Source organism: Mchenga conophoros, linkage group LG1 (genome assembly GCF_057382185.1).
Source record: "Mchenga conophoros isolate Kocher_MC1m ecotype Shallow Benthic linkage group LG1, M_conophoros_male_GT1.1, whole genome shotgun sequence".
Classification (NCBI taxonomy): domain Eukaryota; kingdom Metazoa; phylum Chordata; class Actinopteri; order Cichliformes; family Cichlidae; genus Mchenga; species Mchenga conophoros.
The window spans coordinates 7,115,311-7,140,590 of record NC_140526.1 but is presented as its reverse complement, the minus strand read 5'-3'; the positions used below and the strand labels follow the sequence as shown (position 1 = coordinate 7,140,590).

At 39.9% G+C, this 25,280-nt stretch overlaps 1 protein-coding gene across 3 annotated transcripts; it reads left to right on the top strand.

The window, feature by feature from the left end:
- The first annotated feature begins 31 nt into the window (after positions 1–31).
- eprs1 (glutamyl-prolyl-tRNA synthetase 1) lies at positions 32–23,995 on the top strand. Of its 3 annotated transcripts, XM_085296375.1 has the most exons (36): positions 32–202; positions 2,524–2,608; positions 2,727–2,826; positions 2,907–3,063; positions 3,176–3,312; positions 3,594–3,688; positions 3,771–3,897; positions 4,014–4,206; positions 4,311–4,482; positions 5,674–5,907; positions 5,993–6,077; positions 6,205–6,264; positions 8,537–8,557; positions 9,924–10,034; positions 12,336–12,472; positions 12,563–12,770; positions 12,843–12,955; positions 13,058–13,175; positions 13,990–14,151; positions 14,321–14,488; positions 14,754–14,981; positions 15,860–16,063; positions 16,170–16,406; positions 16,485–16,750; positions 20,094–20,145; positions 20,230–20,439; positions 20,860–20,932; positions 21,049–21,128; positions 21,221–21,322; positions 21,419–21,574; positions 21,661–21,858; positions 21,997–22,170; positions 22,298–22,458; positions 22,654–22,732; positions 22,830–22,894; positions 23,019–23,995. In XM_085296375.1, the coding sequence occupies exons 1-36, from the start codon at positions 160–162 to the stop codon at positions 23,167–23,169; spliced, it is 4,962 nt and encodes a 1,653-aa protein (XP_085152501.1). In that variant the 5' UTR covers positions 32–159; the 3' UTR covers positions 23,170–23,995. The 3 variants fall into 3 exon arrangements, with proteins under 3 accessions (XP_085152501.1, XP_085152578.1, XP_085152666.1); XM_085296452.1 differs by lacking the exon at positions 8,537–8,557; XM_085296540.1 differs by lacking the exon at positions 14,754–14,981.
- The last annotated feature ends 1,285 nt before the right edge of the window (positions 23,996–25,280 follow it).

The window sequence follows — 25,280 nt, the reverse complement described above, 5'->3', positions numbered from 1 at the left end:
CAGCTGCCGTAAATCGCAAAGAAAGGCGAAGAAGAACGACTCGGCTCGTTCTCTCTCCTGTGTCTGGAGTAGTGTTTTCTGTGCTGTGGACCTCTTGTACATGCCAGTTAACTTCAGCTGGGTCTCGTAACCACCTGTGTGGAAGCCGGATTTTGCAGTATGGCGTTAAATCTCACCATCAACACAAGCAATCCTCCTCTCGGTGAGTTACACCCTGAGATCCCCAAATAACGTGACTTTCTGCTATTAGCCGTGTGTGTGCATGAAAGGTTGCGAGTGACATCAGCTTTCTTACACCTGTGTGTCATACTAAACTGGAAAATATATAATTATAATATCAAAAATCAGTCGTTGTGATGAATCTTGTTAAGACAGACATGAAGATGTGAAAAAAATAAGTTGGAGTTTTATTTTGTAATTAAAACGACTTATATTTGATCATTGTACACGACCCGAATTTAATAGCAGATGATATAAAGTGTTAAAATATCGTGAAATGAGTAGTAGCTCTTGTTTCAAATAAAATATGAAGTTAAGAGTGTGACTTCATCCATAAATCAATGGAGATTGGTGATCTGTAGATGCATACAAATACTAGCTAAGGCTAGCTAGCCAGTAGGCACTTCTGAAACCAAAACCACAACACGTGAACAGTTCACGAAATGTTCTTTTTGTTCAAAACAGCGGTTCTAACTCTTATCCACCTGCTTCCACTGTAACATCTACATATCATGAGTACACTACACATAAAAAGTCTTTTTGAACTTGGAAATGAAACACGTTGGTTGACACGTTGACATTAGCTAAAGACCGGCCGGTTAGCTCAGCTGGGCAGCTTTCGGTTTTTATAAGCTGCTGAAACTGAATGCATTGTGGCAGACCACTCTGACACGTTCAATCAACTGTGGAAAATAATTTATAGGGATTATTTTTGTGAAGTTATTTCCAAAAGCAAGCTAATGAAATGAATAGCGTTCATAATTGCTGAACAGCGCCCCTGTGTAGCTATTTTTTTTACTGAGCACAGCAGGCTGATGCAAGCCTCCTGAAACGTAGTAGAACTGGATGGGGATGATCACTCCTGCACTGTGTTCTTTCGGTTTTTTAGAAATGCAGGTGCTTGGAATGTATGCGAGGGCACAACAAATTCAGAGAGAAGCTTTCCTTTATAATGGTGATATGCCGGAATGCACCTGTAAACATACAGTTACAGCTGTACATACATGCATATTTATACAGAGCATGTATACACCAGCTGTAGACAGGCCAATATATGACTATATAAACCTTACAATAAAATCTGTAGGTATTTAGATACTTTCTTTACAGCTTTGCCTCTGTACATGAAAAAAATCAAGATTGTGATTGAAGTTCAGACTTTCAGCTTTAGTTCAGGAGGTTTAACAAAAGCACTGGTTTGGGTTTATTGCTGTTTTTATACATAGTCCTCCATTTCTCAAAATTAGTTGGACAGGCACTTTTCATGGCCAGGTGAGGTCTGCTCTTTCATTATTCTATGACAAAGATAAGTACACAGTAAGTATCACTTATTTGTACTTCAAGAAGTTGGACTCTGTTGCCTTATCTAAAATCTGGAGGAAAGGGAGTACTATTTATATTTTACTGTATATACAGCGGACAATTAAGCTCTAAACCCTGCTCTTCTTTTGGTCTTTACAACTTACATCATTTTTAAGGACTTGTGTTCCACAGTATGAGCAGACACCCACCACACAGCTTTAGATTTTCTATGAATGTTAAGCCATTTTCCAAGGGAACCATGACTTTACAATATTCTACGAAACGGCGAGGGTCCGCTTTCTGAATCACTCCGGTCAAACTGGCAGTAGGAATTGTATGTTGCAGTCACTAGTGAAGTGTGGTAAAAATCCTTAGAAAATATTCACGGTAGCTCTATGAATGTTTGGCATGCTCATCAAAAGATTACATCAGTTATTCAAAGGAACGTCACCTCTGTGTATGAAATGTTCAGCAACTCTGTCTCATGGGCTTGTTCAGTGTAGCAGATTACAGAATTTTGGGGGTTATCTATTTGAGTTCTTTACCAAGGCTTGTTATGAGCTCAGAAATAAAAATGAATTTTTATTGGCCTCCTAGATTAACTGTGGCATACTGTTACAATATTAATGTGAAATTGTGAGACCTGTAACACAACTAATAATGTAATTTTGTCTGTATGTGAGCTTATGCCATTGTTCGGTTTGTTTAGTTTGAAAACAAATGAAAAGAAATAAGCAGATAAAAGGTCTGGAGTTGAATGTGGATTCAGTACAAAAAGCGTTTGAAGCAGACTGAACTTAAGGTAGGTGTTGTGCAGAGTTACGGGAAAGATTGCAGCTTGCGTGCTTTGTGTCACTGGACCAGTTCACCTGGTTGTCAGATTTCATATCTGTTTGAGTGTGCAGGTATGCAGTGATCAAATTTGACTGTTTTTTGGAGCTGTGCTTTGGAGTGTGAGAGTAAAAACACTAAAAACACTGTGTTGTCTTGTCTGTCTTGCAGGGGCACTTCTGACAGCTGAACATGTGAAGAGCAGTGTGCAGGTATCAGTGGAGGAAGGCAAAGACACGCGGCTTCACATCTCAGAGTAGGTGCCACAATTATCGAGCTGCAGGTCGAGTTTAATTTACATGCTGTACAAAATAAGAGATGTGGAGTTTACATTAGTTTATCTCAACTGTCTCTTCTCATTTTCCTTCTCTCAGTTCAGTCCAGTTCAGCGATGACAACTCTATCTGTCGCTACTTGGCTCGGGTTGCTCCTGCTCTTGGCCTGTATGGATCCAACATGATGGAGCAGACTGAGGTGTGTATGTTTGTGCATATCTGTGATGTTTTGCAATTGTTCTGAATGCTCATTTAATTTTTTCTTCATGATGTCTTCAGGTTGACCACTGGCTGGAGTTTAGTGCTCGCAGTCTGTGTAATCAGCCAGATTTGACTGTGGCACTGGCTGAACTGGACAAGGCTCTCTCACTGCGGACCTTCCTGGTTGGGCATGCCCTCACCCTGGCTGATCTGTCTGTCTGGGCTGCTCTCAAAGGTCAGTAACATCCAGGATATAACAGCTTTTTTCTCTGACTGATTTTAGTGTGAAATATATGTAACTAAACATTTTAAAATCAGCACTACAGATTGTGACTCTTTATCCACAGATCATGGGGAATGGCCAAAGCAGGGCAAATCCTTTTCCCATGTCAGCCGCTGGTTCTTCTTCCTGAGCTCACAAGTTCCTTTCACTGCTGTAGGCAACAAGTACACCAGTAAGAAGGCTTCAATGAACAAAAACAAAGTAAGTGTTATTTTGTCAGTGTTCATTGTGGCAAACTATGATTGTAAAACTGGGTGAGCATGACCCGAATCCTTAACCTGAAGATGCAAAGAAAAAAGAATAGATGTTAATGTTTATAAAGCCACCAAACATGTTGTTTTTATCTCTTTAAACTAAACTGGTACATTAAACTTTGATGTTTGAATGTTTAATGCTTGATTATTATGTTTGTGACCCATGTAAGATTAAGATATAAATGCACTTTTTAATTCCATTCTTGACTGATTGGGTCATTTTCACAGTTGGAAGGGAAAAAGGCAGATGTCGGGAAGTTTGTGGAATTGCCAGGAGCTGAGATGGGCAAGGTGGTGGTTCGGTTCCCTCCTGAGGCCAGCGGGTACGACTTGAATCTGGAGTTTAGAAGAAACGTTTGTTAATTTACTAGCTTCCCTAACTTTTTCTCTGCCTCCCTTGGACAGATACCTGCACATCGGACATGCCAAGGCTGCCCTGCTCAACCAGCACTACCAGGTCACATTTAAAGGCAAGCTCATCATGCGCTTCGATGACACCAACCCTGAGAAGGAGAAGGAGGACTTTGAGAAGGTAAGATATTATTTATTTATTTATTTTGTTGTTACTTGGATAAATAAATATAATAACAAAAAAAACCATGAAGTGTAAGTTTTGTGTTCACATTTCTTTGCTGTGCTGCTCTTTAGGTGATCCTGGAAGATGTTGCCATGCTCCAGATCCGTCCAGACCAGTTCACTTACACCAGTGACCACTTTCCCACTATAATGAAGTTTGCAGAGAAGCTGCTTGCTGAGGGCAAAGCTTACATCGACAACACCCCACCTGAGCAGATGAAGCAGGAGAGGGAGCAGCGTGTTGAGTCCACCTGCAGAAACAATTGTACGGCTTAGGACGGGACGATGATGATGACCTGTCAGTGAATGCTGAAGCCTAGCAACATGTGATTTTTCTATACAACTCCTCTCTGTGTCTCTCTCTTGCAGCCGTGGAGCAGAACATGAAGATGTGGTCGGAGATGAAAGCGGGAACAGAGTACGGTCAGACATGCTGCATGAGGGCAAAGATTGACATGAACTCCAACAATGGCTGCATGAGAGACCCCACCCTCTACCGCTGCAAGAACGCAGCCCACCCTCGCACAGGAAACACCTACAAGTATGTGGCTTTATTCTATTATTAGTCTGAATTGTAGCATTTATATACACAGAATAAAAAGAAAAGCGTAGAAAGCAGAAATTAGCATTAACACGAACAGAGGAAGTCATGTTATTCAAAAACTGCTCTGGTATTAATAACAATTTTTATTTATTCCAGTAATCAAAATCCTAAAATTGATGAGGAATTAATCTCTAGTTTCTGTGGCATCCAAAATGTTGACTATAATTTGCACTTTTTCAGTTTGTATTAAAGAAAATGTGTGTTGCATACTTGTCCTGTGATTTTGCATATTGTGTTGTAGGTTTATTTTAGTTGGTCAAATTGATCACTTTTGTTCTTTTTTTTTTCATTTTGCATTAACAAAAGAGAACAGCATGAAACCAAGGTTGTTGTTTTTTGTTTTTTTTGTTTGTTTGTTTTTTTTTAATTTAAATACGTGGAAATTTCTGAGCTTTATTCACAGCCTTTGTAGTGGCTCTTCACATTTATCACTTATCTCATGAGGTCTGTCTAGATGTTAACTGTCCACCTGGTAAAAATGGAGACGCATGTTTTTTTTTTTGTTTGTTTGTTTTTTAGATGCATGCTAAAGTAACCAGCAATGCGCACTGACAAAAAACAAGCAATCATATAGAACTTGGCAATAAACGTAATCCATGCAGGGGTTTAACCCTTTTCATGCATGAATTCTGACAACCTCAATCAGGATTTTTTTTCTTAAGTATTTTTATTCATCTTTAGGCATGAAACAAAGATTTTTGAACTTCATTTTTTAAACATGTACTTTTCAAAGAGTTTTTTTTTACATATCCACTTAGGTGGATAACTGATGTGTATGGAGTGACACATCAGTGTCCAATGCAATGGTTTATGTGCAAGTATACCATCAACACTGACACAAATACAAGGAAAAAGCCTTTGAATAGCTGTCCACTGTAGTGACCGCTATGCGTGAAAAGGTTAAAATGTTTTCTAAAGTTGACTGGACCACTCAAGTTGAGTTAACGGGTTGGTCATTACAGCAGCAGTCGGTCAGTGAAGGCTTTATTGTTGAGCATAACAGAAGTCACTCTGAATTTGCTGTGTTTTTGTGTACCTTGGAACAAATCACGGCGTGTGTGTGTGGTAAAAATTGAGCACATTCAGATAATTAAGTTTGATAATACATCTCATCTTCTTTGCTTTCAGCATCTACCCAACATATGACTTTGCCTGCCCCATTGTGGACAGCTTAGAGGGCGTTACCCATGCTCTCAGGACCACTGAGTATCATGATCGTGATGAGCAGTTCTACTGGATAATCAATGCTCTGGGCCTCAGGAAGCCCTACGTCTGGGAGTACGCCAGACTCAACCTCAACAACACGGTGCTCTCCAAGAGGAAGCTCACCTGGTTTGTTGATCAGGGATATGTTGATGGATGGTGAGTTTGGCTTAGTTTGTTTTGCTTTTTATCTCTCTCTCCCTTTAAGTGCTCTTTTGACTTTTTTGGGGGTCTTGTCCTTCAGGGATGATCCTCGGTTCCCCACTGTCAGAGGAGTGCTGAGAAGAGGAATGACTGTGGAGGGTCTGAAGCAGTTCATAGCAGCCCAGGTGCATTTTAAAGAAGATGCAATAATCTGTGCTAAGTGAAAACCACAATGTTGATGCAAATGAGTACATTCTTAAATAAAAATGTGCTTTTTTTTTTCTATTTATTAATCCCTGTTTTTTTCCCTAGGGTGGATCAAGGTCTGTGGTTAACATGGAGTGGGACAAGATCTGGGCCTTCAATAAGAAGGTACATTTAAAATTTTGTTATATTTCATCTGTGTCGAAATTTTTGTCAGTAGAACATTTAAAATGTTTCTGATCATGAATTTTAATCAGTTGTTGTTAAAGCCTGTTTAGCTTTGCTGCAGCAACACAAATAAATGTATTTATTGGGCTTATATGAGCACAGTGAACATAAGTTTGATATATTAAATTGCACACAAAATAACTTTATTTCCTGCTTTGTGAATTAGTTTTGGATTTTTCTTCAGTCAAAACCTGACTTATATGTTAGAGATGTCACGTGTGAGCATAGAGGTATAAGTGTAAATCTACCAGCGTTCAAGTATATGTAATGAATCTGTAGTAAAAAAACAGGCTCTGCAAATTCACTGCTGGCATGGCTTTGCTCTTTTCATTCTCTTAAATGCTTTCATTTGCCACCTCCTCTTCTGCCTCATTACCCCCAATCTCAGCCTGCTTATTAACCCCAATAACACAGAAAACCTGAAAAACCAAACTAGTTGCTTCATTTCACGTCCCACATATGTTGGTATTCATGATTTGATGTCCTCATTTTCAACTGTGGACGTCAGTGTTGCTTCCTCTGTGTGGTCTTCCTTGCTGGCACTTGCTGCTTCATCCCAGAGTCAGGAAGAAGGTGTGAACCATCAGTTTAAATGTAAAGAAAGTGAAAGCAGTTTTTTTTCTCTCAAAAAATAAACAAAAAACAAAGTCTGTTTTAAACGTATGACCTATACAAGGATTTATATTCAAGGGTGGTTAAATTCAACAGCTACCAATTGGCAGTGATCATGTCGCAGTGAGGTCGATTTAAAGACAGCTGTCTCTGTTTTTGCAAAGGTCTCATGTGCATGTTCAACTAACCAGCTGCTCCTTGCAGTTGTCAGATAGTTACATTATTCTCATAAACTTTCTTCATGCTAGCAAGGGGATGTTTTAAGGTGGCTGTTTTTTTTTGTTGTTTTTTTTTGTTTTTTTTAACAGGTATTTAAGAGATGAGTTTTGTCTAATTCTATTCTGCTAATCAAGACTTTGTAACTGTGAGCAGCTGTCTGCTTTTAAGTCACCTTTTATTTTCCTTTTATTATATAAATCTTCAAATATGGAGCTTTTTAACAGACAGTTTACTCACCAGTGCCTCGTACTGTTCCTACCATTCCATCCTAGTGTCTTTGCAGGCATTTGGGTTTGAAAGCATTTGATTTAGCTTTACTTATTTACTTATGTTTTAAGCTCAACCAAAATCAAGTTAGAAATAGGGCATTAATGGCCAACACAATAATGAGTTGTAATGATAATGATAATAGTAATAATAATAATTGTTACCTGTTACATATTTGTTAATGATCACTTTCATTTTTGTTTTGGACCACATGAATCTCAGTGAATGTGATTCCACTGTGTGCTTTAGTCTTATGTGCCAGAACAGGTTAGGTCAGTTTTTAGGAACTTTACACTGTTGGTCTGTTTGACAAGGCTAAAATATTTTCCTGTTGTTGAAGTAATATACCTGCCATTTTTAGGCGTTTTTGAATAGTAGCCATTTTTCCACATTGTGTAAAATCAAAACATGACTTCAAAGCTGATTTCTAGGTGTGTATTGTATCTTTGGACTGTACTGCAGTGGTTTTAAAGGGTTAATAATCCAATATAATCCTTATTCATCTTAAACTCGACCATTATGTAGCTAATCAATTCACCCACGGTAGCTCTTGACCCTCCATTAAATAAGCTTTATTCTGATTTCTGTTAATAAGGGCAGCCAGAATTTAACAGCATGTGGGAGGAGCTTTTATGCTGACAGCAAACTGATGACCATATTAGCAATATCCACAATTACTGACATCATAGAGACACATGCTTAATGGCTCATGCACCACTGGTAGATAAAACAAGGCAGAATAAGTCTTCTTTTATTGAATGTAATGGATAATTACACCAAGCTTAGTGAAATAAAGTAGGCTCCATATTAGTTTATTCTTTAGTTGCTTAATTACTCTCATCACTCAGCTTTCACTTCCTCTTCTGCTTCCCCTGTTTTGATTTCCCTGTCGTCCATTTGAAAAAATTATAATTCACTATTTTATTCATACATGCATTTGTGGTCAGGGCGTTGGACGTTGACATAAGACACAAACCAAATCAGGAGAGTGTAACAAAGCAGCAAGGATAAGTTCTGTGAATGGATCATTCTGTGTAAATGTGTCTGTCTCTTCCTCTCTCTCTTCCTCTATCGTATCTGACATTAAACAGCATCTCACTCTTCTGTTTCCAAGCTGCCCGTTAGCTGTCTGAAGGTACTCCTCCACCTCCTGCTCCTCCTGCTCTTCCTCATTGTCACTCTCCCTGCTTCCATCATGTGCTGGTTAATCTGAAAGCCCGCCAATGGCTTGCGCTATTTTACCAGCCCAAACAATAGGATTCCAAACAATAGGTTGGCACAATGCAACAGACAATTTTAAGTCAATACAAAATAAGGTTTTTAAAATAGTGGTTATTTAGGGTCACGTGACTGTTGGCTTCCCTTCCCAAACATTCTGAGTAAAGTAAATATGGTTGTTTTTATTCTATACATGTTTACACAGATTGAACAAATGTCAAATCTAAAGCATATTCACTGAAGATACAGGAAATGCTTCAATATATTCCATATTAACTGCCCTGAAAGGCAGTTTGTCTTTATCTTCCTATGAATCTGTTGTCTCTTTTTCATCCTTTACGCCACTTCAGTTTTATTTATGTATTTTTTGTGATGAAGAAGTTGCCCTTTCATATAGTTAATCATGCATTACTGAGTGAGAACACCCAAGTCTTTAATTTGTGAACAGGTCACAGGTCTTCCAGTGGCAGATTCATAAAATGGTACATATTGGTAAGACAATTTGTAAAGGGCTTCATACAGAATGTGTATGAGATCTTAATTTTTATGAAAATAATATGTGAATTGTTACCCTGACAACTTTCAAAACCATGTTTTGTTTTGGTTTTTTTTGCTTTTTTCTCCCCATTTTAAGATTACATTCAAGCCCACAAGGGCTGATATTCTAATCAACCAAAGTTGTTGATCTTTAACATAGTAAACTTGCATCAGAGAAACCCGTGTGCCACTGAAGCACATCAGTGATGGTTGCAACTTTTCTGAATGTTTTTGTTATATTAAAAAAGATTTTTTTAAATAGACAAAATGACTTGAAACTTTTTAGCAGTAGTATCTGTGAGAAATGGTGACTTTTATGACTAGATCTTCAATAAATAACTTTGTGGAACAACATGAAAAGTGTGTGTACGATACGTTATAATCAGTTATGAAAACGTTTTTTCAAATCCTTCAGTTGTCATTTACATCCAGGCTGGCTGGTAAAATAGTGGAAGCGGATAGCGACTAAGTAAGCAGCTGAATAAAAGCTTGTTTCCCAACTTGCATACAGTCATTATTCACTCTTGAAATCATCTTTTTTTTTCCTCCTCTGGCTTAGTTTTATTTATCGCTTACTGAGCTGAAGCGTCTCTGTCCAGATTTTTGTTTCTTTTTGGAGAAGCCTTCAAAGTTGCATCATATTTTGCTTTTTTCTTGCATTACTCAGCTTTTTGTATGTGAAGTGCAGATTTTTCTTTTACTGACCTCTGCGTGTGTGTATGTGTCTCTCTCTGTTGGTGTTTTAGGTTATAGACCCGGTAGCTCCCAGGTACACAGCTCTATCCAGCTCCTATGTGGTGCCAGTGTCTGTCCCAGAGGCTACAGAGGAGATGAAGGAAATTGCCAAACATCCCAAGGTTTGAGGGGATTTTTTTGTTTTGTTTTTAACAGCTTGCCGCCAATTTTGATTACTTACATATTTTTGTCCAGTTTGTCCCATCAAAACAGCTGTCATTTAAATCTCATTGTAACTGATTTTTAGGGGTGCAACGATATTCGTATCGATATTGAACCGTTCGATACAGTGCTTTCGGTTCAGTACGGCTATGTATCGAACAATACAACATTTGTAATTTATTTTATCAACTTTCCTTCCGACGATGCTGTCTGTGTTGAGCGCTCAGTGAATCTGCGTTAGACTACTCCGCCTAGGCTGCACTGTCCAGCGCAGATCCACTGAGCGCTCAACACAGACAGCATAGTCAGAAGGAAGAGCGCAGGGCAAGCTAGCAAGACACATGGACCTCCCCCACCCTCATTCAGATCTGGCGTTTGGAATTATTTTGGTTTTCATGTGTATGACCCTGAAGGTAAGCGAGTCATGGACTAAAGTAAAACAGTATGTTGGATGTGCCATGCAATGCTCAATTACATGGGTGGGAACTAGTGTGTTAGCGCAGTTAGCTCGTTAACGTGTTGGCCGTCTAGCCCCACACACGGGGCGATCGGCGGTAGCTCGTTAACGGAGATTTGCCGTGTTGTGGCTTAAGGTAATTTCAACGAGATTAACCTGAAAGCACTAGTGGGAACACAACGAATATGACTGCACATTTACGCAGACATCATCCTAGTGCAAAGACAAAAACAACAAGCATGCTACTAACTTTAGCCGAGTCATTTAGACAGCTGTTAGCACATGATTCTCCTTATGCTGCTGAGAATATAGCCCAGAAGAAGCGGATAGTATAGCTTTTATTTTGGAAAGAGCCATTTCTCTGTAATAAACTCTCTTTTCCAAAGATGAGTGATTCCTCAATCAGATACAGGGCTTGCAATATCGCTAGCCCGACGTCCTGGAGCTAGCGATTTTTTTCAGTCGGGCTACCAAAATCTATCTCTGCCCTGCCCGTCGGGCTATTGTAGGAAGGAAAAATATATGTCAATGCTTTTGCATTCTTTCAGAAATGTAGCTGGGTAATTATGTCATTGGCATCTGTGAGCCACTGTCAATATGTGACATATTGAAATCGCGTTTGAATTTGCGCTTGTTTTTTTGCTTTCACTTTGCAATCGCGCGACAGTACTGATTGGTGAGTGATGATAATTTGTGCACCAATTCCTCTGACATCGTCTTATTAATCGTTAGCTTACTATGCAAACATGACAAGTGAAATCTCCTGCAGCTTAAACATGTGAGAGGTTGATCGCGCAGAGAATCGCTGAGCTTATGTGAGTCCGTGTGTAAAAGCATTTCAGTTCTGCTGAGCCAAATAAGACAGGTCAGGGCAGGGCCGGCCCGTGGCATAGGCAGTATAGGCAAATGCTAAGGGCGCCGTCCATCAGGGGGCGCCACGCCAGTGCCACAAATGTTGAAAAAAAAAAAAAGTTGGTACTATTATTTCTAAATACAAAAAATAATCCCACGTTAATTAAAATGCAAAGTAAAGCTTATTTAATAGAAATATTATTTGTTACAACATTACACTACACTGCTGATGTAGGGGGGCGCCACCTAAAATCTTGCCTAGGGCGCCAGATTGGTTAGGGCCGTTTCTGGGTCAGGGTGAAGAAGTGACAGCCAAAGAAAAGCTTACCACAAAACGGAGAAGTTATGACAAATCAGACTATAAGGCAAAAAGAAAGTGCAGCTTTATGGTTTCATGGACAAAAGAATTTCTGTGGCTGCAATATGACGAGCTATATAACCAGGGCTGCACATAAGTGGTCCGCAGGTGTGCATTCGCTGTCAAAATAAAAAACACGCACAAGGGTTAGGGTTAAATTTAAAAACTGTACTTTTGAGTTAAAATATATATTTATAATTTTAATAAATGACAAATTAAAAAGGCATGAACATTTTTTTTGTATCGAAAAAATATCGAACCGTGACACCAAAGTATCGAACCGAACCGAACCGTGAATTTTGTGTATCGTTGCACCCGTACTGATTTTATTCCTAAAAATCTTTTTAGCTCTAACATGTCTTGTGTTACTCTCTTTTGGGAAGAGCACCTTGGTTTTTAGCTGAAACATCTCCGTTAATAGCATTCAGCATCTTTTGCTATAAGGACTGACTCTCCCTTACTTGAAAACCAGCCACTCCAGGAACTGCAGTTTATGTCACTTGACTATAGCATGAGTCAGTTCACTGATGCATACTTACCAATGTAGCTTTGCTGCAGTGCTACTGAGCTGATGCCATTTCTGTGCCTATCTAGAATGCCGAGGTTGGGATGAAGGAGGTTTGGTATGGTCCTAGAGTTCTGATTGAAGGAGCCGATGCTGAGACTTTCACAGAGGGAGAGACGGTTACTTTTATCAACTGGGGCAACCTCATCATCACCAAGATCAACAAGTATGACCATCGTTTAGATGATCTGTATTTCTTTTAAGAATCAGAATTCCCTCTGATCTGTTCATGCTGTCGCCCTTTCTTATCACTTAGAGGGGCTGATGGAAAGGTTTTGTCCATGAAGGCAAGCTTGAATCTGGACAACAAAGACTACAAGAAGACAACAAAGATCACTTGGCTGGCTGAAACAAACAATTCCCTCCCGGTGCCAGCCATCTGCGTCAACTATCAACCACTCATCTCCAAAGCTGTCATCACCAAAGACGACAACTTCAAGGACTACATTAATAAACATAGCAAGGTCAGTTATTTGCTCTGTGTGTGCATTATACTGCATGGATGTGGTTATTTTATTATCTGTTTTTGATCTCAGTTGGAAGAAAAGATGCTTGGTGACCCCTGTTTGAAGAACCTGAAGAAAGGTGACATCATCCAGCTCCAGAGGCGGGGCTTCTACATCTGTGACCAGCCTTATGAGCCACTCAGGTAAAGAAGTGGAAACCCGAATCTGCTCAGTACCAAAACACCTTTTGGGCATGTATCCATTTTTTTGTATTACTGTTTTATTAACTGGGGTTGTGTCTGCAGTCCCAACAGCTGTAAGGAGAGTCCTTGTGTGCTCATCTACATTCCAGATGGCCACACTAAGGAGATGCCAACAGCTGGATCCAAGGAAAAGAGCAAGACTCAGGCTTCTGACAACACAGTGAGTATTCAGTAAGGGGTTTGCAATTATACGCCTAATGGTCCTGTATGAAAGACATAAAGTCATCTGAATTACTTAAAGTTTGCTCTGATGTTTGCGTTGGATGTACTAAGACGGAAACAAAAAGCACAGTACAATTAGTGGCAGTAGCAGGAACCTACCCTGTGAATCCTAACTGGTTTAACCAGTAAAGCAAATGCTAGACTAATAATAGGTGAAAACTAAACAAGGTTCAGGCCCAGTTTGAAAGCTACCAGTCGGCCTTTTATATTATTATTTGTTATTGCCTGAAAACCGACAGCTTCTAGCTTAAAAGTTGAATATTAGTGAAAAGCTAGCCTCCTTCTATTATACTTGTTGGTCACACAGCGTGTGAAGGATTTTATTCTGGGAATTTTATGTGGATTTTATTCATTCCTACTTTTGAAGAGAATGTATTGTGTGTGTGTGTTTATGTCCTAGTGTGTATATACACCAAAGGAAAGTCAAACCTACCTGTCTTAATTATTATGGATAAAAGATAAATGGATGGTTATCTGCTAAAACTATTAAGTCATAATACTTTTCTGGTTCTTTACTTCTTCAGAGTTTTATCACGTGTTCTTTTTTTATTGTTAGCAACAGTAGGCTAACGATATTTATGTTTGTAGCGTCTTTCTAAAAATAAAAGTAAATAAATAAAATTCCCTGGCATCTAGGGCCTTCAGGGCATCAGCTTAGCATGCAAGCTTGGAATAAAATGGGATAAAAATGTGAGACATCTTGGATAAACTGGTAACTGACAGTTTCTTCATCTTCATCTCTGTTGTATAAGCCTGCCAGCCCTGCCAAGGCTCCTAAAACCTCTGTGCCAGCCCCAGCAGCTGACCTGTTCTCAAGCATTGTAGCACAGGGCGAAGCTGTCCGCCTGCTCAAAGCTGCCAAAGCTCCCAAGGATGAAGTGGACAAGGCTGTTAAGCAGCTGCTTTCTCTAAAGGTATGCTGGCTTTAAATAAAAGTATTATAAAGATAAAGACATGTGCTGAAGTGATCCTTCTGGCAAATATTAAATCCAAATTCTCTTGAAATTGTCAGGAGTTGATGTTCAAAAAGGGCTTTGCTTGAAAAAAAAAATACTGACAGTCTCATCTGTTCTTTATCTGCAGGAGCAGTTTAAGCAGCAAACCGGTGTGGAATACAAGCCAGGCATGGCTCCTCCAGCCTCAACGCCAGCCCCATCTACCTCTTCCTCAGACTCAACGTCCTGTCCATACAGTCGTGTTGTCCAGCAGGGTGAGCTGGTCAGGAAATTGAAAGCAGAGCAAGCACCAAAGGTAAAGGGCATTTTCCAATCCATAGTCACATCCTCATCTGTTTGTCAGATCTTCGTTTTATGCCCCACGTTGTTTGTCCGCTCGTTTTTTGTGTCCCATCTCATATCCGCTGAATTCATGCGTCAAAAATCACTTGTCTGGTCCTTCCCTTGTGATGTCCCACAACATTTGTCCAGTGACCGTTCCACCTCCTCGTGCCATTTGCATGACAGTCAAGCTTATTCTGAAATACCCATTACTATAAGATCACTTTTAATGGTACCAGGACCAGATTGACGCTGCAGTAAAGCAGCTCCTCGCTCTCAAGGCAGAGTTTAAAAAGCTCACCGGTCAGGATTATAAACCAGGGATGGCCACACCCGCCCCCTCTGCTTCATCTCCCGTGACTGCCACCTCTTCTTCCTCGCCACCTTCTTCTTCTTCGGGCCTGTATGAACATGTTGCACAGCAAGGAGAAGTAGTGAGGAAACTGAAGTCGGAAAAAGCCCCCAAGGTATTCAAATGCATGATGAATACAGACAGTAGAAAAATTCCTGCCTTATTCATATGCCACATTCCGGTCACCTCGGAAATCGGATGTCAGAAATTTGGAGTTACTTAGTCTGAAACCACTAATACTTATTAATGTTACTCAGACACACACACAAGTGTTAAAATAAACAATCCATCCTATCATGGCTTCAGTGCCGAACCAGTTAGATTTATTCTTGGAAACATTACGTGGTTCCTGGTAACAGGGCTGGTACAGATAATTGTACGTTTGATTATTTCTTATTTTGGCATGAATTATGTGTCACCACTTAAAAAAAGAAAGAAAGAAAGAAAGAAAGAAAGAAAAAAATTACTTCTCTGACTCTTCTTACAAATACCCTAGTTGAAAGTGCTTTGTCTTTATTTGCACACATTTTCTGCACTACTTTAACTTTGTTTTAGGGTTTTAAATTAATTTTGCAGTAAATGTTCCGTATCGGCATGTGCTTAACATACTTGTTTCACACAATTATAACAGTGCTTATATTAAAAATGTGTGTGTATTTGCTTTATTACTATTACCAAATTATCTATTTTCTCTAACTGCTGTCTGCGAGAGGGTAATCCAGAGGGATTGTACTGATCAGAGTGATAGCTGAACACAAGGCTATAGGCAAAAACTGCTAAATGTCTGAATTAACATCAAAAATGCATGACCAATCTTAGGTAATACAATGATCTGACACCTGATAGGAAAAAAAAAAACTGATTGCTGTCGCCAGCATGTAAATTGTGGGAAAACAATATTCACCATGCACTGGAATGGGAATATTTTTACCCACAAAAATCCTAAACATCGTAATAAATTGGGTTACAGTTTCCTTGTTTCATCTTCTTCAGGACCAGCTTGATGCAGCAGTGAAACAGCTGCTTGCTTTGAAGGAAGAGTACAAACGTATCACAGGCCAGGAGTATAAGCCTGGAGCGGCCCCACCTCAGAAAGCACCCGCTCCAGTCCAGAATGGCTCCACCAATGACCTCTATGAGAAGGTCGCTGAACAAGGAGAACTGGTCAGAAAACTGAAGGCTGAAAAAGCTCCTAAGGTGAGATTTTACCATTTGCCTAAATTTTTGAGGCTCTGTAGCTTTCAGTAGTCCTTGAGGTGTTGACTTTGACTTGATGTTTCTCCTTCCATTGGTTCTTTTTCAGGATCAAGTAGATGCTGCAGTGAAGCAGTTGCTGGCTCTGAAGGCAGAGTACAAACAGAATACTGGAAAAGATTACAAACCGGGATTACAAGCCCCAGCTACCCCTGCCCAGACCCAAACCCAGGCCAGCTCAGCCTCCACTCAGTCTAACTCCTCTCTTCAGGCTCAGGAGCTGTTCTCACAGGTGTCCCAGCAGGGAGACCTGGTGAGGAAGCTAAAGTCTGAGAAGGCCCCCAAGGTAAGAACTTACAGAGTGGTATTAAATACAACTAAAATTGCACAGACATAAACATAAACAATCACATCTCCTTTTTAGGACCAGGTGGACGAAGCTGTGAAGACTCTACTGGACCTGAAGAGCAAGTACAAGACTCTCACTGGACAAGACTACAAACCAGTGGCTGCTGCTGGTGGTACAGGAGGAGAGGACAAAAACCGCAAGGAGAAGGAGAACAAGTCTGAGAAACAGGGTGGAGGAGGAGGAGGGAAGAAGGGTAAAGGAGACAAAGGAGGCCAGAGCAAGGAGTCCTCCGGAGGAGCAGGAGGTGCAGGAGAGGGTCAAGGACCCAAGAAACAGACACGGTGAGAGACTGGAAGTACTCCTTCACCCATCTCTCTTCACATATTTCCAAATGCAGATGAACTAGCTCGGGCTTAAATTTAGATTTCAATTTTCAGCTAACACAGTTTTTGGTTTAAAATGGGTCTCCATAACAACAACTCTGATATGATTTCAGCTAAAATGATAATCCTTTTTACATGCAATACCATGAACATTGAATATTGAGGAACATAGTAGTATTTTACTGTTTGCATTGCATACAAGTTATTGTTTGTCTTTGGGTTTTCAACACATTAAAATGTGTTCTTTGGGTACATCTGACTGTGATGAATGGGGGAAACATTTATTGGGGAAGAAAGCAGATTATTGTAAAAGAAATAGCACAGCTGTCTGTAGTTGGTTGTCCTTGAATTTGCTGAAAATTGACAATAAATGGAGAGTTAAATTAAAGCATTTACACCTGGTCACATTCTCATACATCTGATTTGAGCTCATTAGAATATGCACGGTTTGGTAAACATATATTTGAATGTTTAACATGAAACCCCCAGCAGGTGATGGAGGTTGTACTCCAATGAGTAGTACATTTTAAGCAGGACTGTTGTTGGTATGAACACCACCAGCTTCCTGTCAGGTGTCTTGTCTTAGAACAATAAACACACACACACACACTCACACACACTCACAGGTATTTGGGTGTGTTGATTTGGAAACCGAAGATGGTTGAAGCACAAGCCTATGCTGCTGTTTCTTACCGACTGAGGAGGGTTTTTGAAATCAGATTTGGTGAGTCTGACGTGGTTGCTTTTTCCTGCATATTCAGTGCCTGTTGTGTGCTAAAATTACTGGCTTTAAGATGGTGCTACATTACTAATTTTTTTAATATTCATGATTTAGCCGTTTGTCAAGAGAGGGCACTGTTGCCATGGTTGGTCCAGATTGAAATATCTGTTTTCTATGATCACCACAGCATCAAGAGGTTGATATTTTTGGCTTTTAGTGAATCATCTTGACAACTACCGGATGTATAGTGATGGAATTTGTTGTAATAATATAATAATTATAGGTTCTGTCTGAATTTGCGCCTTGTTTACTGTATAATACACTACATTTAATGTGCCTAAAAGTTATCCAATAAAACAAATGGTACATGTCTAAATATAGGGAGTGGTAAATAAGGGGCTAGGGCAGGGGTCTGCAACCTTTTACACCCAAAGAGCCACTTGGACCCGGTTTCCACGCAAAAGAAAACACTGGGAGCCGCAAATACTTTTTGAAATCTAAAGTGAAGATAACGCTGTATATATTGTTTTGGTTTTTTTTGTCCTTTATGCTTTGTGTGAACAACTAAAGTAAGTAAAGTTTATTTATTAAGCGCTTTTCACAGACAGGCAGTCACAAAGCGCTGTACACAAATATTAAAATAAACAATACAATCAATAGGCATTATACACAATGTAAAAGATCAAATGTACATAATGTAAAGAATATAAAATACGTAGATCAACAAAAGGCTTGTATGAACAGAAAAGTTTTTAACTGCTTTTTAAAAGAATCCACAGAGCAACTAAGGTGTGTTGCTTATGAAATTCATGAAGTGCTACAGAGAAAATTACATTTATTTATGTAATTAACACATTTTGAACTCTTAAAGAAAGATAACAAAAGGAAAGATGCCCAGCTGAACTAAAATGATCCATGTAGGAAACAAACTGTTGTGAGCCGCCACCCTTATATCGCCTTTGGGCTTTTGGAGCCTTGACCTGACTTTTAAAAAGTAATTGGGGAAAAAAAGCACTATGCTGCTAAAAAAAAATTAGATATTTGCAAAATTCTGCCTAAATATGTATTTTACCTGGTTAATGTGTGTGGCGGGGCGTGGTCTGCAGCGCCGCTGCAGGGGAGGCGGACGCACCTGAGCGGCACCCGCAATCGCGCCTCACTGCCTTAAAGTCTGTGCTCTCTCTGCTGTTGTGTTGGTGTGTGTCGGGCTGTGAGCTGAAAAGCTACAGCCGGCTGTATGCGTACAGCAGCCGTGTGTGAAAAGTGGTCAATAAAGAGATGCTGAAAAGCGTGTTCATGCAAACATCGTCGGGTCTGCGTGATATGTTTACAATAAGACTTCTGGTCCCGAACCTCTGCGCACAGCGTCTGCTGTCATCTGTGAGGCGTGAGCGGTGTTTGTTTTTAACGTAGTTCACGGTGAAGAACAACATAATGTGGATCCGAAGATCCATAACTGGCCTACTTGGTGTTGAAAGTCTCGATAAATGCACAGCGTTTTGGCGGGTATATCGGCTTCCGCGAGTGTGACGCTTATTTTGAGCGATGAAAAAATAATAAGATATAATTTTATTTTTATATTTCAAAATCACAATAATCTTCCAATTTAGAACTACAAGTTAAAAAAAGAACTAAACACAAATAAAATACACTTCAGCTAAATACTTCTAATTTATTTTCCCAAACCACCCGGAGCCGCAGGTTGCCGACCCCTGGGCTAGGGGGAGAGTTAACTCCTTAACGCCTGGTGCATCATTTTTGATGCACCCAAACAATACATATTTACAATACATATTACTTAAAAATGTAATAAATGGCAAACATGATACAAATAAAAATGTTTAAAATTCTCCTGTATGTAAAATATTGTCTTTTTTTTTTTTTAATTGCCATATGGTTCAATAAAAGCTACATTTTTAAATAAGTTGCATTTTCTAGCAATTGTTTCCTGACAGTCGCTCTGACACTCCCCTCAGCCTGAGCAGTGTTTTGTGTTTAGGATTACTAAATGCTAACCCACTGAATTAATGCTTACCATGTTGGCATGCTAAAGTTCTAGACTGTGAGTACAAAGCCTTGATACTAACATGGTTTTAGACTCGTAGTCTTGTTTTTGGCACTTTTGTTTTTGCACACTTGAAGCTGTCAGTTGGAGACCTGCTGGGAGAGAAAAGGGTTTATATACGTCTATATGGATATATAGAAAGTAGATTTTGTTCCTCAGGCAGTAAAAGTGTCATTGTGCCAAAAAAAAAGGATTATCATTTTGCCCTCATGCTCCAGCTCTGTTTTGTCAGTTAGCTTTAGAAATACAGTTTGCTTTAAGCAGCATGATGGACTTGACTTGAAATTGCAGTCATTACTCTTGTGTTTGTGCACTCAGGAGCAGTGATCACTAACCAAGAATTACCCGATTGTTGTGTTCGTGTTTCTCTGTCAGTGCTTCATCACCGCTTTCTCAAATTTGTGAAGAAAATAAATGAAATTCTGTCGAAGAAACACATGATTAACAATAAATTGTGCTTAAAAGACCTATGAAATGTTTCTATAACTCTTACTCATTTGTATATCTCCTGTCAGGTTGGGTCTGGAAGCCAAAAAAGAGGAGAACCTGGCTGACTGGTACTCTCAGGTGAGTATCACCCTTTACTCCAACAGCACAATTTGCTATGTCAGTCAAAATCTTCTGTTAATATTCCTCTCTTGTCCTCCTCAGGTCATCACTAAAGCTGAGATGATTGAGTACTATGACGTCAGCGGTTGCTATGTGCTGCGACCCTGGGCTTTCTCAATCTGGGAGTCTATTAAAGACTTCTTTGACAAGGAAATTAAGAAACTGGGTGTGGAGAACTGCTACTTCCCTATGTTTGTCTCTCAGGCAGCTTTGGAGAAGGAGAAGTCCCACATTGCAGACTTTGCTCCAGAGGTAAATGAGACTTTGCACGGACATCTTCTGATGTTTACAAAAAGCAAACTGGGTAACATAAATTAAAGAAATAGGCAACTACAAGAAATCATAATGATATGCTCGCGCATGCATTTATGGATCAAGCACAGTCTTGATCCATAAATGGGACTCTGCCATTATTTTTATGGTCTTCCGTCATTTATATCCTAGTGATGTCAGGAGGTTAATTGAAAGGTTCAAGTCCTAACATTTAAGGTGGCTGTCGTAAAAATTCTCTCAGCAGGTCAAAACAGTCAGTCCTAGCTGCCCAAACAGACGAGTGCTCTTTACAGAAAGAGCGTGTATGAGATAATCATACAAATAAAACTAGTAGTAAAAATATAGAACTGTAAATGTGCAATATCCTGTTATTACAGTTTTGGTTTCCCCTTTTTTAAGGTTGCTTGGGTAACTCGGTCAGGAAAGACTGAGCTTGCAGAGCCCATCGCTGTCAGACCCACCAGTGAAACAGGTCTGAACCACAGCTCTTTGGCTAACATAAAGCTATGCAGACTCACATTCAGCATATCAATTTGAAAACATTTAACATTGTTCCTAACCCCATTTATCTCTCTTTATTCACCTCAGTGATGTATCCAGCCTATGCAAAGTGGGTCCAGTCTCACAGAGACCTGCCAATCAAACTCAACCAGTGGTGTAACGTTGTGGTCAGTGTTCCCTTCTTTTCTTTAGTTAATGGTTGCAAGATTGCTCATGGAAGAGCACCCAGTTTAGTGTGCATCTCTTCTCCATTGTATAGAGATGGGAGTTCAAACATCCCCAGCCTTTCCTGAGGACAAGAGAGTTCCTGTGGCAAGAGGGACACACAGCATTTGCCACAAAGGAGGAGGCAGCTGAGGAGGTAATATACATGACAGAATGTAAAACAGTCGTACCTAGGCAGACATGTTCGAGTACAGTTTTTCTGGAAGGCTGTTTATGCGTCATCTGTATGCAGGTTCTGCAAATCCTGGATCTATATGCCAGGGTGTATGAGGAGCTAATGGCCATCCCTGTGGTAAAAGGGAGGAAGACTGAGAAGGAGAAATTTGCAGGAGGAGATTACACAACAACCGTGGAGGCATTCATCTCTGCCAGCGGCCGAGCCATTCAGGTAACACACTGGCTTTATTCTCTCAATCCTCTTACTCAAGTAAGCAAGTAAACATTGCATTGAAGCAAGAGTCCCCTTTTCCTCAGGGTGCTACGTCCCACCATCTGGGCCAGAACTTCTCCAAGATGTTTGAGATTGTGTTTGAGGACCCCAAGAGGCCGGGCGAGAAGCAGCTGGCTTTCCAGAACTCGTGGGGAATCACAACCAGGACCATCGGTGTTCTCGCCATGGTCCACGGAGATAACATGGGACTCGTGCTGCCACCCAGAGTGGCTTGCCTCCAGGTGAACACTCAGTCACATGTACACATGGGATTTTATTTTTGTAACAGATGAAGATGTTAAGGTCCTTTTTTAAATTCTATTATATTGATGTAAATGATGCTGCAACAGCCAGTCTAAGATTTCTCTTTCCTTTCCCAGGTTGTCATCATTCCTTGTGGGATCACCGCAACCTTGCCAGAGCAGGAGAAGGAGGTGCTGTTGGCTCAGTGCACCAAATACCTGAAAAGGCTGCAGGAGGCTGGTATCAGGGTGAAGTCTGACCTCCGAGACAATTACTCACCTGGCTGGAAGTTCAACCACTGGGAACTCAAGGTCATTAACAACATGATCATAATCCTTATTATAGTTTTAACCTGATGCAGAGGATATTAATTGGAAAAAAACAGATGTCAGTTTGGTTTCTGACTCCTTGTTCTGTATGCTGGGGTCTCTCATCCAGGGAGTGCCTATCCGACTGGAAGTGGGCCCTAAAGACATGCAGCAGAAGCAGTGTGTCGCAGCGAGGAGAGACTCAGGAGCAAAGGTGACAATACCAGAGGCTGAAGTGGAGAAGAATCTGCTCAACATGCTGGAGGACATCCAGAACAGCCTGTTCAAAAAGTATGTTATACTTACTACACTGAGGTTTTGTTACAAATGGACACATCCCCAGTCGAGGACAGTTCTACCACAGGGCTTTTTGTTAGAGGATTTAATAATTGATACAAGTGTCAAAGTTAAAATATAAATAAGTGTACACAGATTCTGTGAGATTACATGGTGTCTGTAAACACTTGGTTAATGTCTATTTGTCAGAGCTTCAGATGATCTGAAGAGTCACATGGTGGCTGCAGACACAATGGAGCAGTTCCAGAAAGAGTTGGACCAGGGCAAGGTGAGTAACACAAACAAGCCACAACAGCTCAGACATCTCACCGTCTTTCCTCATCAGAATAAATAATTGATCTCATATATTTTCCTTTGCTTGATAGATTGTCCAGATCCCATTCTGTGGAGGAATTGAATGCGAGGACTGGATCAAGAAAATCACTGCTAAGTAAGTCTGACATATTGGTATTGTATACATAATGTTTCCTGTGATTTCCCCCACAGTTTGCTTGTTGTGCTCAGAGTGCTTAATTTCCACCACTGAAGGACTATTTGCTTGATCTTTTTTTTAGGGACCAGGACCTGGAGCCTGGTGCTCCGTCCATGGGAGCCAAGAGTCTCTGTATCCCATTCACTCCTCTGAAGACCCTCCAACCTGGACAAAAGTGTGTCAGCGGCAAGGAGCCGGCCCAGTACTACACTCTGTTTGGACGTAGTTACTGAGCACCTGCTCTTCTGGGGCAAGAGAATAAGCATCTTAGTAGAAAAGGGCTTTCCCACCTTCTCTGTAACTGTTTTTCCTTCTTGGTGTTTAACTTAAGTGAGGTGACTAAACTTTGGGATTCAGGAAGGGAACATGCTCTCTTTGTTTTGTTTTGGGTTTTTAAAAAAAAACAAAAACATGTCATCATTGTTACAACACTTTGGAAATGGAGCGGAGACAAGAGATGTTTACTCTTATAGCCGTTAATATCTAAATTGTTGATTATCCTCTAAAGGGCCTGTCAGAAAGAGACTCGCTGTCCAGAGGGGGACACAAGAATGGAAATGGCCAGGAGTTAGGCAGGTGTGTCAGCATCAAACATCTGATGAGTGAAAGCAGCAATTGTACTTTAAAACCACTTTCTTGAATACTTTTCAAACTCCATACCTAAAATGCAAGATTTTCTGTACTTGAAAATTGATGAATTAAGGATGTTTGGCCTTTTTGTAAAACTCTCAAAGGAGAATGTTACTGATGGGGAGGGGAAATCCTGAGAACTACAATGTCTCTTTGCCTGGCAACAGCCCCATCTCCCTCACAGCCAGACTATCTCAGGAACTCTGCAAGCACTCTTGCGGTTTTGCAGTTTTGTCAGCCCTGCTCTGTCTGTATGGTTACAGTATGTGGCTTTATATTTAACGGCTTAAAAAAAATCTCTTATCCCCCTGAGCCAAATGGTGCAGCTGTGATGAACCATGTGTATTGTCAATATCGCCTTCTGTCTCTTCTCTCACATGAAAGATCTCTGCTGCCTGTCTAAAATAAAGTAATTTCCATGGCAAACTATCCAGTGTATGTGTGTGGTTATGTTTTGTTATTGTTTTTTTAAGCCTGGGTAAAATAGGGGGAGATAATCAAGTCCAAGATGATCTTTTTCTATTTTTGGAAAGCTGCATGGGAAAATAATAGTAACTAAAAACAAAACCCAGAAATATTACATCGGTGCCAGTTTTATGCATATCAAAGCTTGCAATCTAAATGTGCTGGAGAAGTACTTCAACAAACATGCCATCAATAAACTACAATCAAACAGAACTGAGTAAACTTGCATAATATTTACACTGGGTTTTAAATTATTGTGCGTGAGCTGTTTACAGAGCATAAGGAAGTATGTAAGGTAATTACAATATTCACATGATACTCACATATCTATATTATTGCTAATATATATTGTAATATATCTATATCACTAAAGCACTTCTGGATGGATGCAAACTGCATTTCGTTGCCCTGTACCTGTGCATGTGCAATGACAATAAAGTTGAATTCTATTCTATTCTATTCTATGATAAACCTTATCTGTTACGTAACGAGGAACTTCAGTCAAGATTAAAAGATTACACTAATTGTCTGTTTTCAGAATAAAAGTGTGTTATATGTTCACTTACAGTTATTTGAGTAATTATACTTCATACTGTGAGCTTGCTTTTCTTGCACATTCTGTGTTATTTAATAATTAAGAAATCCTTTGAGTTTGCAGAGATATTTTTCCTGCAAAAAAGCAGAGAATAAATCGCTGAATCAAAACGAAAGGGAAAATGGTTGCCACTCTTGTCTTTGTGTAATTTTGGCAGAAATTACTTGGCTTTTCCTTAGTTTCTAGCATATACACCATTAAAGTGGTGGATGATGATGTGAAATGTCTCTAAAGTTTAAAATCATAAACACATCTTTATGAACAAAAACAACAGCCTGAAAATCCCACTCACGGTTTTAGGTATGGGTAAATATTCTGTTTTTAATCGGGACCACATTTAAAAATTCCTGGAAGCACTCCTGGTGCTGGGTTTCAGTCAGTCAGTCAAATATCTACAAGTATCTTTAATATGGCCATCTTAGAAACACACTTCTGGTCCCACCCACTTTCCATTCACATCTTCTTTTTGTCAGTGGAAGCCAGTCGGAAAAACCACTAAGAAGCACCGAGTCACGGTTTAAAGATGAGTAAAGTATATTTTGAGCTGTGAATCCTGCAAAGCTTTAAGAAAAAGACTGTGGAGCAGGAAACGAGCGATCCTCTGCATTTTCCTCTCGGTTACTGTGCCTTTTATGTTGAAATCTTGTGCCGGAA

Bases quoted from the DNA above. Each gene is read 5' to 3' on its own strand.
- eprs1 (XM_085296375.1), top strand. From the start codon at position 160: ATGGCGTTAAATCTCACCATCAACACAAGCAATCCTCCTCTCG. The intron at 3,689-3,770 runs GTACGACTTGAA...TCCCTTGGACAG, and splicing joins TTCCCTCCTGAGGCCAGCGG to ATACCTGCACATCGGACATG. The intron at 12,956-13,057 runs GTAAAGAAGTGG...TTGTGTCTGCAG, and splicing joins CAGCCTTATGAGCCACTCAG to TCCCAACAGCTGTAAGGAGA.